At 40.6% G+C, this 19,461-nt stretch overlaps 1 protein-coding gene across 2 annotated transcripts in view; it reads left to right on the top strand.

The window, feature by feature from the left end:
- Positions 1–19,461, top strand: part of pawr (PRKC, apoptosis, WT1, regulator) — a 79,078-nt gene that overhangs the window by 44,990 nt on the left and 14,627 nt on the right. For both annotated transcript variants that reach the window (XM_084711253.1, XM_084711254.1), the window contains 2 exons: positions 6,712–6,837; positions 17,687–17,721. In XM_084711253.1, the coding sequence (XP_084567379.1) occupies positions 6,712–6,837; positions 17,687–17,721 (161 nt within the window). The remainder of the gene's footprint in view (positions 1–6,711; positions 6,838–17,686; positions 17,722–19,461) is intronic.

The raw sequence follows: 19,461 nt of genomic DNA, 5'->3' as shown, positions 1-19,461 counted from the left end.
TCGACTTTGTCCCCAGACAACCCTCTCACAAAAAACCCTGTTGTGTAATTTTGGGACTTAAATCAAATGAAAAGGCATCAGATTTTGGAAAGCAGACCAGGACTGTCAATTGGTGATAAATCATGAAAGGAATGGTGGTAAAGCTTGAGAAAACCCAGCTTTAGTTTTTGCTGGGAAATGGTGTTTTTAATATGTTTAGTGCATTTTATGTTCTTCTTCTTTACGTTGCTCTTCTTCCTTGGTTCTGTTTTGGTCTGTATAACCTAATCAAGCTTAAAATGGGGGTTGGTATTGAGCACCTTCCACTCCAAACTTACCAGAAACTCTTGATTATATTTTGATCATATTTTAAAAAAAAGGGTCATAGCAGGTGACAGGAAATAAAAGTTTTCTTTAATGGAGTAAATGTGATATTTTTGGCACAGATCAGCAAAGGTCCAGTCACACCTTTTTGCGGCTGTCAAATGATGTCTCACTCCTGCTCAGAGTTGGCGTTCCTCTCCTGGACCTAACACTGACCTTGGCAGTCTGTGGTGTCACATTAATCAGCCAGCAGCTCTGGGGTGGATGTCCTCACTTTGATCTCTGCCATACCTGAGCGCAGCGCTCTTCCTGTCCGTACTGTTGTCTGAGCTGACTGGCAGTCCTGATTAAAAGACACTGGACATCAGTGTGCCAGCGTCCCTCTTCTCTAATAGATCATCTTAATGAAGTCACTGTGCTGCGACGAGTGGCAGGTGATTAATACACACAGGTCATTAAGCCTGTTGTATAAGAGTGTGCCTCCGGCGGAGGTGCCCTTTTGCTTGTTTAGAGATAAATCTGAGGACTAAGTGGACGGGGCACTGGCAGGGTGACAAGGCAGTATGTATGTCCATATTGGATCTGAACTAGGGAGTATTTGTGTTCGGGCTACACAATAAACCAAATTCACAGAAATATTGATAGCTTTTAACAGCCTTATATGTACTCTTATCTAGGGCTGTTTATTGGCAAGAGTCTGGTGATAAGATTCATATCATGAGGGGTTACGACGATCTTGCTGTTTTTTCATAGCATAAAGAACATGCCACCATATGCAAAAAATCTGAGATAGAAAAGTTTACTTTTGTATGTAATCAGAACAGAGAAACTAGCAGTGCTATTAATCTTTGCATGTATCATAATATCACAATACAGTGTTTTGGAGAATCGATATGGCATTACAAAAAAAAAATTGTGATACTCAAGTGTACTGATATTTTCTTACACCCCTAACTTGTATTATAAAGCAAATGCAAAGTGTTTGTCAGTGAGCTTCTCACACTTCTCATGCAATCGTTCATGCAAAAATGTGTCTCCAAAACAAGATAACAGTAATTTTAGGCAAGTTAATGAACAGACCGGTTTGAAATATTGCAGGGAATATTGGAACAGTCAGGAGCAGCCACATTGAGCTGTTAGATGAGGAGCTGCAGGCTGCACACCGTCAACTATTTTCACTGTGCCCTGCTGTTCAGACTCATGCTGTGTGCAGCATAAAATCAGATCCCAATTTCTTACAGAATTATTAAAAAAGACAAATAATTGCCTGACTTCTTTATTAAAACAAAAGTAATTATGTTTTAGTATTAACTAACACATGACACACATGAACACATGAAATTTGAAACTTCTTATTTAGTTATGAACCCGACATATAAATATTATTTATATGTGTTAAATATGTACTCATGGATTATACAATACATCTTTTGATTGCTGTTTAGAGATCTAATGGTAATCTCACTGTATGTGTTTGTTTTGCTGCACTAGCAGTTTCCATGGATTCCACAGTAGCAATAACTGCCTCCATTGTGTCAGCGCTGCTGAACAGTTCTTTGTGGAGTCATTTTGAAACATCATCTTGTGTTTAACAGTCGTCTTATTTAAGCACACCTGGCATGTGATAAGAGCGAGACTGCGCAGCAGGTTGAGTTTTTGTTTATTTGCACATGTTGGAAGTCAAAGAGATGATATAAAAATAATGAGCAAAGACGCAGAAAACCCAGGAAGGGTTTAATTATCACCTCTAGCTGATTAAAATGTATTTAAGAGGTTTAAGTTTTATTCAAAATTGACCTCTGCTTGCAAAATGAACCCCCTTATTGCTATCAAGAACTTTTATTACTTCTATTTTGACTACCTTGTCAAAAAAAAGTTCACCTCTTACTTAATGCGTCTGTTAGAGCATCATTTCATATGTCTGCCAGTTGCTCCTTCTCGGGATTGCACGTACATGGCAAGATCTGCAGAATTCTCCAGTACTAGAATCCAGCTTTGTCCGTCCCCTGAGTGTACTTGCGGCTGAACATTTCTCTCATTTCTTTCTTTTATATTCTCTGTCCAATGCTGGAGGTCAGCAGCCACACAGTGTCCTCAGTTCACTCAAATTAATCATGAGACGGCATCACTTTGACAGTCACTGAAAAGTCAAACGCCAGAGGAGGGGAAGTAAAGTACACTGCCTGCTGTTGTGCAGACAAAGAATCAGATGCATTCAGATATTTGAAGTCATGGGGCAGAGGTTTAGAATAGATGGCTGATCATTTTTCTCCACAAAGAGAGAGTTTCCAACCACAACAGGCATTCCAATAGAGCGTGAAGCTCTGCTCCAGATGTAGCGTCTTTAATTCTTCATGTGCAGAGTGACGGACACGGGTACTGAGGCTGGAGCAGACCAGGATATGTGTTCTACTAACGTAAACACTCTCGTGGGGCCCTGACACTTGGCCCTGCTGTAAACAGGAAGCAGAGAGGATTCTGGAAATCTGGCTGCTTCTTTTCAGCTCACACTTTTTATCTCTTTGACTTAACATCATAGGAAGCAATGTTTATCAAGTTATGCATATCAACTTTTGGCTGCATTTTACAGCATTTGCTTAGATTATGGCTCATTAGGGAGCATGAATTCAAGTAAAAACAACTGAAGTTAAAACTGAGAGCAGACTTTTTAAATGACCATTTGGGGCGGCGCAGATGTGATGCTTAGCTGCAAGTGTGATCAGGGTGAGCTCTGAGATCTCAGCGTTACTGGTGCAAAAGATTCCCATAAATAGTAAATATACTCCTGTTTCAATTAGAGGATGTTAACCTTTAGTCATTTAATCACCAAGAATTATTGATCGATTACACGTCAGTCTATAGGCTACACTCTGCTCACAGCTTTGCTAGCTGAAAAAATAAGCTTGGTGTGAGAGCATTTCCTCCAGAAATGAAGCAAAGTCAAATGTAAACTGTGTGATGCTAGTGTTCAGTTTTGTAGTAGTTTGCTGTACCACATTAAGAACAAGCATCCGTCTGCCATGCCTGAGGATGGCCAGCAGCCAAAGATCACGTCCCTGCTAGCTGGGGGGATAAATCGTGATGCGTGCCAGTTTGACACCATCACCCAGTTGGTGGGCCAAATGATTGAGACCAATATGCTGCCAATCAGTGTGGCAGACAGGGAGGAATTCAAAGAGCTAGTTTGATACCTCGAGCCCAAGACTGTAATGTTTCTGAGAGTCACTGTGACTAAATGCATTTAAAAACACTTTGAGGAGAAGAAGGATGTGTCAACAGTCAAACAAGGATAATGGGTGTCGGGCTAAGGTAAAGTTCCCCAGCTTCACTAAAATAATGTCTGCGGTCAGAATATGCAAATAATGTGTGAGCTAATATGTGCAGTCAGTACAAACTGTACTTTCATTTACAAAAACAAGGAGAATGATCTATTAAAAGAACAAAATCTTAACAACTAACTGATATTAAAGAATGGGGCTTTGTATCTTTGCCACTATTTGTGCTAAAAAAAAAAATCCTATTTTTAGTAACTTAGTTTTGGACCATTTGCACTGTGAACGCATAGCTCAAAACACAAGTCAAAACATCAGTCGAAGCATCACTAAATCATCCTTCCACACTTGTTTCCATGGTCCAAGGTAAGAAATTGGCTAGGAAAATACACAGGCTCATTTTGATGATGTCAGGAGCAAAAACATCCCTTATATGGCTGCGTGCAGATCCCCCTTTTCCCTTTATTTGGAATAGAAGAAATGCAGAGCAATTTGGAATACTGGAGGGCAAAAACGGGCTGCATCTCGATCCAAAATAAACTTTGAGATTCCCGATTCCACATTTCAGGCAACTTTGTGCATAGCAGAGTGGTTAGTCACTGCACAATTCACTATGTTGACACAGACGAACTTCTGTTTAATTTCATTTTTCTTAGCTCCAAAACCTCTGCCCTTTATTTCCCACATGTTGGTCTTAATCTTGAAATGTTGGCAACCATAAAGGCTTGTGTGGGTACGCGCATCGATGGATATAATTAAAGTACAAAATGGTGCAATCCAATGGAAGAACACCACAAACTATGGAAATCACAACCTCTCTGACATAAAGAAAGTGGTATTTATTGCAGAGCTTGTTCCTGTTTTTGTGTTTATCCTTTGTGCACATGTCTGTTAGAGATGAGAGAGGACTGGTAAGCACTGGAGGAGGAGGAGAGTGCTGGCAGTAGACGCTGAGCGAGAGTCAAAAAGAAAAAGGGCCTGGCGTTTTCCCCATGGACAGCTGATAAACCGTTTGGCAGGAAAGGCCTTGCAAATGACTGCATTCCTTGTTAACCTTGTAAGGCTATTTTTACCACTAAAGAGCCTGTTGAGCGGGCACCTTTTGTTCGGCCTGCAGCGTGAAACAGGAAAGACTGGTTTGCATTGTGACCCTCTGGGAGTTTGGCTCCCGAACTCTGTCTCTCGTCACGATCCAACCATCCATCCTAATGTCGGGCTCTGTTTACGCAATGCATCTTCGCCGCTCCCGACAGATGAACCCAGTAACTCCGCAACATAGATCACCGTAAGATAATGAAAATAGGAAGCAGAGGCTGTGCACATATTTCATGATGGAACTAAGATTGCAAGGAGTAGAGCTGGAGGTTTTCCCAGGCCATGTGCACAATCTCTGCTTAAATAATGAAAGTAAACTCCCCACTCTTCTGTCAAAAGGGATGTTTGCTCTCTGTATGTTTGTACTTGTCTTTCATTGTGTTTTTGAGGGACATTCCACTGGTCAAAAATCCCCTCTGACTGTCCCCAGGAGGTGAAAGGCCCTTGAGCAGACCGTCTTCCTGTTGCCCGAGTAGAGTCCATCTAGTGTTTGGTAGCGTTTGAGCTGCAACTCCTCAGGGATTCCTGGAAGTGAATGTGATCATGTCCTAAGAGGATTAAGAGGAGACCCTGAATGTGTTCAGCCAGAGGTCAGCGTCGCTGTTATGGTGGGAATGACCTGGCCTGTCACCATGCATCTGTCAGTGCATTAACGTGGCCTGAAGTGACTGAGTGACTGTCATCTTTCTGCAGGGACCTGATTTACTTACTTCAGGCAAACAAGAAAAAAGATTTCTTAAAATCAGAGGACGGCTGATTAGCACAGCAAGGCTTCTGTTGGCGAGAGATGATTTTTTTTGGCCATATTTAGGGGTAACTAATGAGCTTCTCAAAGGATTAGAGCCCATGTGCATGACAGAATTTCCAACTGGGAGATGAGAGCTGAGGCAAACTTGTGGTGTGATTAAAGGGAACATCAATTCTCATGGTCGTGCATCTTTGTATCCAAAATAATAAAATCAAAACTAAAACTGAAACTGAAAGCCTGGGAACCAGACTAATCTATGACCTCATGTTTTATTTGCTGTGGAAGATACATCTGACCCCCTCACGTTCACATAGATTTCCATCCATCCTGGATCTCTTCAGGCGAGTCACAACAGTTTATGTAATTTTTCAGTGGTGTAGTCTTTTATTGTTTTTTGTTCTTTAACAAAGGATCAGATTAAATCATGATGTCTCTAATAAGTGCAAGAAACTATAACAAACAGGGACAATTTGTGGTTTTCTGTTACAGTTTCATTAAATCATCTTCTCAAAGCATGATTAATGCATTCATATTCATAAAATATATAGTCATTTGATTGCTTTTACTTAATTTAAAATAATCCCATCGTCCACCACTATATGTTATTCCATACTATATACTGTGTATCCTTTACTGTTTCCAGCCACTTGTCTGCCTTGGGAGATTCGGGTTTCAAAAAGTATATTGTGAGAGATTTCAGACTACATCGCATTTGCAAATTGGTTTGGCAATGCCAGGCTAGAAACTGACACGAAAATGAAAAATTGTTCTTTTCAATACATTGGCACGGCAGGGAAAATCTGTTCTCGCTGCAGAGCTCAGTTTAACTATACCGTCAGTTTGTAAATATCTTCAATGTGCACTTTACAGTGAACCAGCCAAGGTTCAAAAATAAAGCCTGCCTAGTGAAGAAATTAGATTACTGACAAACTGTGTGTAAACACAGGTTTTAGAGTGACCTTGGACCTGTTTCACAAAAGCACAGCAAATCGTGGCTGATTGCTGACAAATGTGCAAGTTCTGCAGAGCTCTTACATGCTTATGAATGGGTTGCAAGCACACCATTTGTTTTGATTAGTGAAACATGTCAGAATGATCAAGCGGTTGTTTTTGTGCATATAAACTTGTTCTCTGACTTCTTCTTGCCTTTATCTGGTTTCTCTCCATAACCTGATTTCTCGTGTGCATGTGTAAATGTAGTCTGTGTGACTGTTCTTGCTCCACCCGAGGCTGATCTAATGATTTTTGTCTCTTTTCCTGTCTTCATCTGTCATTCTCCTCTGCCTCTCTCAGAGCCTGGATGAACTGGACGATGACGACGCAGGAGAGAAGGACCGGAGGGAGGAGGAGGAGCTGGTTCAAGCCAACACTTTCCAGAACGAGGCCATGACAGCCGACCCCACCACCGGCCACTTATTGGTAAGAAGCGACACAACAGCAGGAAGGAGGAGACTCTGGGCTGGTGGTATCCAGCCATGAAGATAGTTTTGGCTTTATTTGTTTTGAGAAATATGTGTCTCTGAGAGTTGATAGAGAGCCCAAAAAAGCTTCCAACTTCCAATAAGAGCCATGGTGTCTCTGCAGTAGAGGCTGTCTGCCATGGACTCGTCTGATGGTCTACTTTTCCTCCACACTTTACTCGAGCAGACTTTTGTACAGATTGATACATCGCTGCTGCCAAACAGAGGCACTGTTGCTCAAGAAGACGCCCGGAGAGCTCAGGAGCTGAGTTTGTGTGAAAGTGATGCAAAACCCAAAGGTGTCTTGGCATTTCATCATCGCTGTGTGAAATCAGTTAAAAGCCAAAAAGAAACACCCTAAAATGCTGTTGAAGCTACTTGGAGAGAAGGTGGTGTAATTTGCTTATTCCTAAAACTGTTTGAAGAGGCACAGTGTGGCATTAACTTGAGATATTTACAATGCAGCTGCTGTTCCTGTGGCTTTATAGAGTGGTGGATTTAAGAAGGAATGTAAAAGCATTTTGATCATCAATCTCTAAAGTCTGTTATCAAGCAAAAATAGCAAATATTCTCAGGTTCCAGCTTGTGAAATGTGATGTTTTGTAGCTTTTCTCAGTGTTTTATCATTGTGAATTTAGTAACTTTGGGATTTGGACAATTAGATGGACAAAAAAAAGCAATTTATACAGAATATAATAGACATAATATAATATTACATATGTAAACACATTTGTAAACAAACACGTTTTGCAGTCATCTCTCAAGAAACATTTGTGACAAAATTATGTAGGGTGACAGGTAGAGTATTTTACAGATTAACATAAAACTTTATTGTTCAAAATGATATCAGGGCACTAAAACTAAAGTTTAACTGGTATTTTTAATCATTTCAAAATAACTGTAAATTTAAAAAAACACAAATATAGCTAAATGTGTGTGTATATTAAACGCGAATTAAGAAAAAGAGTCAAATACACTTAAATTGCTGTCTATAAAGTTAACAAATCAAATCAAACTGCATAATATTCTGTTGCGGCCTGATATTGGCTTGTGATGGGCCAATATCAGGCCGGTAATATCAGCTGACTGATTTATTGGTCAGGCTTTCATCCTGTCCCTAGTCTTTGGGCATTTTTGCCATTATTTGATAGGGACAGCTGAGGATATGACAGGAAGGAGAGAGAAAATGGGCTGCAGGTGGGAGATGAACTGGCGGCCGCCGCAGAGGACTGATAGCCTCGACACATGGGACGCTCGCTCTACCAACTGAGCTACAGGGGCCCTCCTTTCTGGTGTTACTTTAACAAGGAGAGAAACCTTCTTAATCTGTATGTACAGACCTGAAGTGTTTTATTTCTGAGTGACAGGCTATTTACTGAACAATTACTCGCTCCAAACTAATTGACACCATGTCAGAGTACCAGGACAAATCAATACATTGGCCCTCAGCCTCAGAAGACGCTAATTGGATGAAAAGTTTAATGAAGTTTAGTTTAAAAAAAAAAAAAGCATTAGTAAAAAACTCTAAAAGCTTTAAGTTTCGTCATGTTTTATGCTGTTTTAGTGTTTTATTTGTTGGTTAACCTGTATGATTTGGCACTAGCATGTTGCTAATGTAGCCATTCCCACAGACTGGGGCGATGTTGGACTAATGATGTAATATTGCAAGACAGTCGAGAGAAACTGTGTGAACATTAGGCCTCATTTGAAGCCAACTGTGTGTGTGTGCATGTGTTGTTGCTGTATGTTAATCTGAAGCTAACAATATAGCCCCCTTTTCTTCCAGCTGTGTTTCTTGGAATCTCAAACGATGTGTCCGTTTTTCCTTTTTGTAGATTTCCTTGACTTTGTATCTTTTGCTCCTCGCCAGGGGGATCCACTTTAGCCCATTCCTTGTGATAGCCTTTTTACTAGCTTTACTATTTACAACATTTTGACTAGAAATTAAAACTTTGCATGGCCTACCATTTTCCAAAGCTTCCTAAACTATATATGAGTGGTCTACATCTACTCCACACTTTCTCCAGTATGGTTTTTGATTCATGTTTTGTCACCTTGAGCTTTTTAGTCACACTTACACCACACGCTGCTCAACGTTTGTCTGTGCAGCTCGGGTCCACAAACTTGAGAACCACATTCATCAAACCTCATTTGAAAGCCAGTGTTAGGATCTGCTTTGTGTATCAGGTGTCTGCCTCCTAATAGTGTGAATCAGAGATTGTTCATGTCGACAAAATGAGTCTTTTAATCTTGGCGAGTAATTGTATGTTTATTTGATAGAAGTGAACCCATGCAGAGACCGTCTGCTGTTCCTCCAAATAAGTCCAGGACGCGTCTGCAGAGCGAGGACGTAAATGAATTAGCAAAAAATGAAACCAAATCAATAATGACACGCTCATAATTTGAGTCTTTTTATTTCAGTGGGAGCAGCGGTAGTTCATATTCAGTAGTGCAGTGTATGTAATTTCAAACTCACCTCAAATACACACAGAGCGATTTTCAATGAGAAATTGAGCACGCGAAGGAGATGAAAAGCATCCAGCTGCGTAACAACGAGTGAAACCTCCAACTGTATTTCTGTGAAACATGAAAATTGCTATTTGAAAGAAATAAAAAACACAAATCAAATGGCTCTACCACTGAGTGCAGCTCTCGTGGATGTAGCTAAGAGTTGTATTCCAGATGGATTGGCTGTTATGCATCAGCAGGCTTATTTTGTTTTGGGCTGGAACCGTCTGAGGCTGTTTACGAGAAGTGAGGGCTTGTGTATGAAATATGTACACAAGCAGTACGCTAACAGGAAGATTGTGACAGCACCTGCTGAGATGTTGCATGGGGGGAAAAAAAAGAAAAGCAAAGGGGTCGACTATTTGGTAGTCTAAGCATAAACAAACATCAAGCAGTACAATCGGTCCTCTGCAACTTCTCCCCAATTCTTAGTCCATCATTTGAAACAGAATATGTCCATTCATGCTCGCTGAATCTATTCTTACCATCACAATATGAGGACCAGATGTGGCTATGCAGAAACTAACCATTAGATGTTTCAGTGACTCATATAAAACTAACTTTCATATTCTGCTGGGGGGCCTGTGCTCATAAGGAGGCAGACTGGGAGAAATAAAGAGCATGAGGGATCCAGTTTGGTCAGTGGATTTACTGCAGAGCTGTCAGTTAGACTTCTGTAAAGACTGAGCATCCCAAAAATGTGCCGTTCCTCACGGGCCCCATTTATCAAGCATGAGACAAGCAATTGCCATGTCAGGCCCGTTGTGATATACGGCATCCATTTGGGCCTCTTGGCTGGTATCAAGATATCTGGACATAAAGTTTTTTAAAAAGAAGCTCGGTTCAACTTCTGTTCGGAACTGCAGGGCTGTTAACGGTCTCCCCAGGTCTCAGAGCGTTTCCCAACCAAAACAAGCTGTAACTCTTCTGTGTTCGCTGTGGAACACATAATGGAAACTCCACGAAGGATCTTGGATGTGAAATATTTTATCAGATGTTTTAAATTCTATAATGAGGTCCTTTTTCCATCTCTTTCCGTGGACCTGTGCTCCATTTAAAGGAGTAGTTCGGATGATTTGACGTGGGGTTGTGTGAGCAGCGGTCAGTGTATTACCTACGGTAGATTCTGGCTGCCGCACCCCAGTTTGGAGAAGTGGAGAGGAGTTGAACAGTGAACTGCTGTGGACAGAGTCAGCAAAAAAAAAATAAAAAAAAACCCAGTATTCTGGCCACTTAAAAAACGTCCACCTAAAAAAAAAAATCAATGTACGTTTAAGTGTACAAAATGTTTCTGAGCTACAAAAAGTCTTCAATCAGAATCTAAAATCATTCCTAAGTTTCTGTTGCAAGTTTTAACAACATAATCAGCGTCAACCAAACGGGCAACAAGAGTGTGCAGTGCATTGGGGTCATTTAGTGAATTTTCAATTGCATGGTGGTGGTTAATGATGTTTCCACATTGGAGCATTTTTGATGAAAACAATTGGGCCAAGAATGCTTCCTTGAGGAGTACATAGACACCCAAGCTGACAAGTTAACTAACTAACTATCGATAAATACCTCATACAACCCCACTTCAGATAATCTTAACTATCCCTTTAAATTTACTTACAGAGATAATGTGTGCTCTCGTGTGTGTTTGTGTATGGACACACATCTCTTCTCCATGTGACAGGACACATGTATCTCATATCTGCAGCCTCAGCGATGGCGGCTCAGAGAGGCCCTCTGCAGGCATGTGGTCCTGGTTATCAGGCCTTACCTCCCTCTGGTATGCAGCTCCTACAAAGAAACCTGTTCCAGTGATCCAGCAGCCAGAACCATATGTAACATTCCTCTGGATCATCTGCATTTAATGTGGCGCCAGGTTCACAACAAAGCAGTGCAGGCCTCTCTCTCTCTCTCTCTCTCTCTCACATGGAACACACGTACTGCTGACAATCCCCATCCAGCACTTTTTAACAAGCCTCATTTGCATTTTTAATTAGCACCTTTCAGTCCAAAAAAACGGTGCTGACGCAGAGCATCTTGTCTGAACAGCAGGGAAACATTCAGTACCCATCACATGGCATTTCCAACCAGGAGCAGCAGCCCCTGTGCTAGCAAAGTGAATTTGATCCTTCTGCCTGAAACAATATTTGATCACATTCACACCTCTGTTGATTCAAGATTTTCAGGATTACTGTTATATAAGCCAACTAAACCGCACCAGTGTTTATCTTTGACAGGGCTGCTACCAGCAAAAATACTTTTAGCTAGCTGGTGAGAAACTAAACAACATTTTCACAGCAGAAGAAACCAGGAACACCACAGCAGATATCATGATATTATCACTGCTGCATCTAACGATTATTTTCTTTGTTGATTAAATCCGTCAGTTATTTTCTAAATGAATCGATTAGTTAATCGATTAGAAAATCATGGGAAATGTCAACCAGTGTTTCCCAAAGTTTTGTCCGTAAGCCAGAGATATTCATTTTACTCTTGTAGAACCGAGGCATCGAATGGGTTTAAGAATTCAATTTAAGAGCCTTAGAGGAATACAGGGAAAAATACCCTTGACTTACACACATGCAATAGCCGTATGTTCACGCAAATGGCAAGAGGTTAACATGACTTTCTGCAGGTGTTTACAGTGTAGACTGCAGGTTAGTCTTGTTTTCATCTTCAACCTTTCGATTTATGTTCCAGGTTGGCATTTTGACATCTATTTCTTCAGCCTGCATCAAAGGCTCAGACAGCTAGGTGAAGCTGGCATCTTAATTAAAACGGTGTGTGAGGGAACTGCAAAGTATCTCCACTATAAAAAGCAGTAAGGTACAATAGGTGCAATGTTAGGCCATAATTATTATGCCCAACATGTGGATGTCATAAATAAATTACAACGACTCAAGTGTTTTCATACAGAGTACTTGCCAGTGATCTTTCCAAGGATAGAGACTTTCCAGTAGTCTAGTCTTGCTGGTATTTGACCTGCCCGCTTCTTCTAAATGCCAATCCTGCACACTTATTTGATCATCTTCTCACTCTCTTGGATTTACTGAATGCCTCAAGTAAAATTGTGATCTTTATCAGCTTTGTGCAGAGAAATACTCTGAGCGTTGTTAGGCAGCTGGATGGAAAGCCAAAGATCACCTTTTCATGGACTAAGATGGCATTCCTTTAGAGATTTTTCAATATAATGAGCTGTCAAGCCATAAATCATAGATCAAATCAAGCAGTAAATGTCCAAGAAAGAGTTCGAATATTTTATTCACAGAGATGCACATCAAGAAGCAATCTGCACGAGCTCAGTGATAAAGTGCTTGTTTTATTGTTGATATTTGTCTCTGCATTCTTAGTAGCTCTGAGGTCTGCAGCGGGGCTTATGGGACCTGTCAGCGTAGCTCAAGCATGATAAATAAAGTTGCACAGGCTTGTATTGTGTGCAGTGAAGAAGTCGTACATGAATTACGCTGACCTTGTCTCACGGATTCATATCCCAGACAGGAGGTTTCACACTCTGAAACACTGCCAAAAGGTGCAGCAGTAATGTGGCAAATGAAGTCTGGGATGTTTTCTGTAAACACAATATGATTTCATTTTCAGATTTTCGGCTGCATATCAGCCACAAAGGGATGTGGGTGAGCAGTTTATCCACACAGTCCCCACAGTAATAGAAGGAATGATGGCCTGCAAGCTACTGAACGTAATTACACCTGTTTGGTACTGCACAGTTTAGCCCTGGTATTAGTTTTTCTCTTTCACTAGTTAAAAATCTGACTTTTACAACTCATCAAATACTTTACACAACATAACACAGAATTGATGTACTCATCATGACAAAAAATTTTAACACATATCTAACAGGATAAACTGTGACATCATAATGTGCGTCAAAAACACTCCATAACTCAGGAACAGAAGGGGGAATTGTGACCATATTTCACATGTCAGGGTGTCAGGGTTCACATGTCTATGGCCAATGGCCACCAAAACAAAATATTCTATGTAGGTGCGAGTCTTCACCAACACAATGTTGTACTTCCACAAACATTTCAATTCCTTTGCAGCTTTTAGTTCAAGATTCTGCAAAAACAGCAAACAGTACTCATCAACGGCTAGCTACCAAATATGTCGGGGCTACAGAAATAAGGGTTTACTGAGCGTACGCAACTGCTAACACGAAGAACCAGAAACACAAAAGATGGACTATGAAAAAATTAAATGCAAGGACCAATTTGCATTAAATGGAAGCAGGACTTGAAGTGGCTAAAACAAGACACATCCAAGGACATAATCTACTGAGGTGTGTGCCGTCAGTTTGCTCAGCTAGCCAAAAACTCTAGCTTGTTTTTCACTGGAAACAATGTTTTCAGGAAACTCATGTGGGTATCAGTGCTCAATACCCTTAATCTATCAGCTTCTCCAGTAAAACAACACTTGCATACAATCCTTCAATCATTTTGGTGCCCAGATATTGAGGGGAAAAAAAGAAAATTTATACGATTTTGGATTCATGACACTAATCGTGGTTTCCCACCTTGAAACTCCAGTGACGGTATAGATCTTGTATAGATCTGCTCCTGGGTTAAAGATGTGTTGAAGATCTGTTTCTCCCTGTGGATGTGAATGGAGTCTCAGTAAAGATTAGTGAGGGTGGAACCTTTGTTTGTGACACATAAATGGCATTTTCTATTTATGTATCTGCAGTTGGGTTGACTTGCTGCCTCAGTGTGACAGGATGAGACTGTGAGCAGTACTCAGACTGTGATACAAGATAATGAATTAGCATGAGATCCTGACAAAGTCCAAGTGATTATGAACAAATAAGATGTTGTGTCTTTGTTTATAGTAGTGTATCTGAGCTAAGTTGCTGTCAACGCCACTTAGCACTTATGTTTTTGTAGCTGTCTGAAGTTCTATAAAACAGCGATATTAGGCTACCTTGCCTATGGGAGTAAATAACACAATTGTGAGACTACAGAGACACAGGAATTGAACATAACTAAGAAAGTATATTAAGGGGACATACCTTTTTCCAGGCTCTGACTAAGGGGCGGCACACAGTCTCAGCTTTTGAAAACCTCAGTGTTTTTCTATTGAAGATGTGCAGTCAACATCAAAAATAAAGAAAATAAAACACATGCACAGTGCTGTTTTGAACACAGACAATCCTTTGATTAGTTCTGGCCCAACAACAGTCAATCAAATGATTTAGTCCTGAAAAATGAGACTTACTGATGTGGTTAGTCTGGAGACATTTTGCATTTCGCTCTTGTTCTGAAGTTTTGATTCGTCACTCCCCATGGTTTAAAGGAATGCTTGTTCTTAACACCAGGATTTCAGTTATACCCGTCCAAAAAGTTCTCATGCTAGCTAGCAGATGCAAGAAATGAAACCCTTCCTGCGTTAGCTTTTTAGTCTATACTCAGTATCACATAAGAATCAGTCTTGCTTTTTTGTTTTGACTGCATATATCACAATGTGCAAATGAGGATTGGCACAGCTTCACGACGTCTGCTGACCGCTCTGACCTTCCCTCATATTGTTGTTTTGACTCATATTTCAACCCCTTTTCACCTCAGAAAATAATCAATCCAGCCCACTGACCCTTGACTGACTTTGAATATGAAACTTGCACATGCTGGATCTTACTAAACAGATGTATTAAAATTTCTGGGGAAATGTGAAAGCAAACAATTATTTCCTACATAGTCGGGTTTCCTGTGTGAAACCAGCAGACTGGCTTTCCAAGTCAATTGTATATTCAAAGAACCCTGTTGGTTTATTCGAGTTACACTAGACTGTGGAAGCAAGAGAGTAAACACACATTTACATTTAGACAGCATTTTTTCTTTCTACGCTGAGATCTGTATTGACTGGAGGCTCTGTTAGGGGGAATCTGGTTTGAAAACTATATCTCAACTAAAAAATTCATGAAACGAGACCTCACACTTTCTCTTTTTCTATCTTGTCCTCACCGAGTTGGTACCCCCTAATCTTATTATTTACACTGGAACTGATAGTTGATAAAAAGATATCTTTTTATAAATTTGTAATCATGATTTCAAGTTCTCAAATCAGGATTCTGTAACTATTTTACAACATTTTATAGTGTAAATAGTCCGGTTCTGAATTTCTGAAAAAACCAACTCCATGGTTAGTCCTACTCCGTATCAGACTTAAAGGGATAGTTCAGATTTTTTGCAGTTGGGTTGTAGTCGATACTCACGTTATTGGTATGTATTACCCACAGTAATGTACTGCTTTGGACAAGATCAGCAGCAGAACATATTTTAGCTACTTGAAAAAGGCCCACCCAAAAAAAAAATCAATGTGAGTTTAAGTCTACACTATAGTATTAGTAGTATTTTCACCAGTTTACCTCGCCATCAGACAGCCGTTTCCGTCAGGAAACCGCTATTCTATAAGACAAATATCTCTCTCTCCTGCTCAACCAGACTCCTTTTGCCAAAACAATCATTTTTCCTTGCAGAACACGGGAGTTGGCAATCTACTACTGCCTGAATATGCTAGTTTATTTGTGTTGTTGTGTGACTTCAGTAGATCAGAAGTAACCTTTTAAAACACTGGAGTCACACAATAGCACAAACTAACTAACCGACTGAAGCAGCAACTCCCGTGTTTTGTGAGGTAAAATGACTGATTTTTTTACTGCTGACCCTAACCACAGCAGTGCATGGCTTAGCTTCCTACCCCAGTACCCCCGCTGCTTCCTCAAACTGCACTGTCTATGGATAAGTACCTCACTTCAAAAAATCAGAACTATCCCTTTAATCCTTAAACCGTACTGTCCATAACCCCAGTATTCACAGTCTGGTTCTAATTTTCTAAAAACAGACTCCATGATTAGTCCTACCCTGTATTAAATTTAATGGGTTCAGGCTCGGTCTGAAATTAGAGTACAGTACACGTGAAGTAGCACCATCCGTCTTCCTTTGGCTAAATTCCTGATAAGACTCAGATAAGATAAGGCTGGAACTTGATTTTCAAGTGCAGCTATGACAGCTGTTGGATTACCTGAAATCCTAGAAAATGTCAGTTAAAAAAAAAATCTATTTGCTCTTAAATCAAGGTCATGCTTGAACCTAATCTTGTGCGCAGATGAGGTATAATTTAGTGTGTGCGACCTACTGCTGCTGCACACTGCCCGCTTACTGTCCTCCATCTTACCTAGTAAATCTATCCAGGCCTGAGCCAGGGAAGAGATGAGTGCCGGGGTTTCATCCACAGGTAATGGATGATATGTCACTGAGACAGAAAGGCTGGCGCATGCTAAGAGTCGGCCGCAACGTGTCCCTTCACCCACTAAAGCCGAGTTCTGACTGATAGATTGTAGCAGAGCCAAGGTCCCTCAATCAAGCCTGGAACCCTTCACTGCACAAGACCTTAGGAAAGAGGAGATGCGTATTCATCTCACGGTGCCTGTGACACACACCTCATTTTTCGAGGGAAGCGCCTTTAACCGAGGGCGACTTTATTGGAGCATCACTGCTGTACAGATCTAAACAACCTTTAGATCATACAATAATGGGGAAAAAAAGATAAACATGCACCTCCATGGTGCAAAACAAGATTGCCTTCCAAACCTTGGGGCTACAGGCCTCCTGCCGAACTATTAAATGCAACAAAGCTCATCTATATATCAGCTCAGCAGCTGCGATTCACAAACGTTCATACACAACCCAAAGGCTTTCTATAAATGCTCCTCCTGATAAATTTCTCATATCCGGTAGATGGGATTTTGTGTTTTTTTTTCTCTTTGGTGAGGCAACACGACCCCGGGCAGATGAACACAATAGATGATACCTACAAACTCATTCTGCTTTTCTGAAATTACAGCAACACTGCTGAAATTAGAGACTTGAAGATCCAGCGCGTAAGATTTACAGGCATCTATTGGCAAAATATGGCAGAAATTAAATATAATAATTTGTATGTTTTCACGCTTCTTCATTTGTTTTGTATGTTGTTTTATGAGTCTCTGTGTTGCACACTTTAAATAGTACTTGACAGTGAAGCATCTATTAACATTAATATTCTTTTTTCTTGTCATAATTGTTCTGCATCCTTAAGAGTGACAAATGATGAATAACTTTGTAATTTTAGTTTCACATTCTGTTTTTTATGGTGACTCTGGTAACATCTGTCCAGGGACTACAGATGAATAATAGCCTCTTGGCTAACTCTGGCACATGTTTATTAATGTGCATTGTAAATGACGAAAGAAAGCATTGGTGATGCAGTTAAGTAAGTAAGTTTTTGGACTGATGGTATTCCTTTCCTTTTTGTTTCAGGAGACCCCCAGATCTGGGAGCGGCCGCCACAAGAGGTGAGACTCATTTTATTATCCTGACACCGAGAGTTTATCTGCCTGAGCATCACTGGTAATGTGTCAAGAGAAGGAACAGAGGCCGGCATGAGAAACAGCAGTTTGAGTCATTAATTATGAGAGCAGATTCCATCTGAAATGGTCAGAGGGTCTTTTCCTGGTGCGTCACTGTTGGATTTTTTTTTTCCCCCTCAGTGCTGCTCTTTTCATGCTTTTATGGCTCAAGAGAAATGACTGTTGGTGACTGTTTTGAGCAGTAGTCGATAGGACACCATCTGGACTGTGGACACTTTGTTCAGGCCATCACTGTGCCGCCATGGCTGGCAGGGGGTGTTGAAAGTATATCATTTGCTTTGAAAGGTTTTGAAGTCTAAAACGTGTGGGTTCAGTTCGGTCAAGCTTGCTAAGGGGATTTCAAACCTTTCAAGATACAGCAGAGAGATAGCAAAGAGCACAAAATAAATGTTATTTCATCTCCATCAATAACAGTGCAATATTTAAATAATAGTCAAATTTTAAATGTTTTTTTTTTTGGTATATCTCTGAATTACTAAGGGCCCAAACTTTTTGATTAGATTAATCCTCACAATGCAGCTTGAAACACACAAATAAACATGGCAAGTGGTGAAGTCCTTTTGAGAGCCTGTGTTTGTGTCCAGTGTGTTATTATTTTTGTGTTATTTGTGAAGCTGTGGCCAACCCCAACAGCCAAGTTCACCAGCTGACATTCAGTCTGGCCATGTAATTATGGCGGCCGCTCTCATCAGCTGGCCCGGCTACACTTGGACGCTCTGCAGTTCTGCAACGGATAACCCACCAGGTGGGCTGGACGGCAGAAGATGGCCAACAGAGCAACTTTAAAGATACTCTCCCTCTCTCTCTCTCCCCGTAATTTACTCCTTTTCTGTCAACCCTCACCTGCCTTAGTCACCTCATCTCTCTTCTCCCCCTTTATTCTTTTTTGGTCCAGATATCTCAGCGAGCCCAATTTCAGGCAGGACAATAATGGAACAGAAATGAGGTCTTGAATGAGCACTTAGATCATTATTTTTATAGCTTTGGTACATGTGGTACTATGAGTAACTGACATTGTACTGTTTTAAACACATGGTATTGAAAAAGTCTAGATAATTTAATACTTTTGACAGCTGCACAATGTATTAATCAACCTTTATTTTAACATAGAAAATGTTACATCACATAAGGTATGGTATTCATAATACAAGGTATGGGCTGCATCTGGATTGATTTGCTGTTCGGCCTGGAAAGCAGACCTTGGTCCAGACTTTGAGAAGCATCGAATTCCATTCAAATATCTAACATCTAATGTTGGTCAGTTGATAAAACTGATAAAACTGAACCAGTAAGGTTATGTAGATTATTAGCTCACATCCCGACACTTCATCAGTATTACAAACACAAATGAGAAAATGAAGGGAGTGTCTTTTAGCACCAGGATGAGAATAATCACACAACAGGTATTTGGTTATTTTCCCCGGTCTCCTCATTTAGCTCTAAAGAGCAACAAAGTCTCTGCAGGGAGAAGGTTGAAAGGTGGATGAATGGATACAAATGACTAGGAAAAGATCTGCCAGGTGCAAGTGGTCTTGTTCACCACAGACACCTGGGTGTTTGTCTCTGCTATGCTGAACTGTACACACCTGGATGTCTGTTCCATCCTGGGTGCTACTGACACATGGTTGTTAATAGCATCTACCAAAAATAAAGCTATGTACGTTC

Source organism: Lutjanus erythropterus, chromosome 22 (assembly GCF_056507025.1).
Source record: "Lutjanus erythropterus isolate fLutEry1 chromosome 22, fLutEry1.hap2, whole genome shotgun sequence".
NCBI lineage: Eukaryota > Metazoa > Chordata > Actinopteri > Lutjaniformes > Lutjanidae > Lutjanus > Lutjanus erythropterus.
Note: the sequence above shows the minus strand (reverse complement) of the source record. Positions and strands in the feature narration are given on the sequence as shown.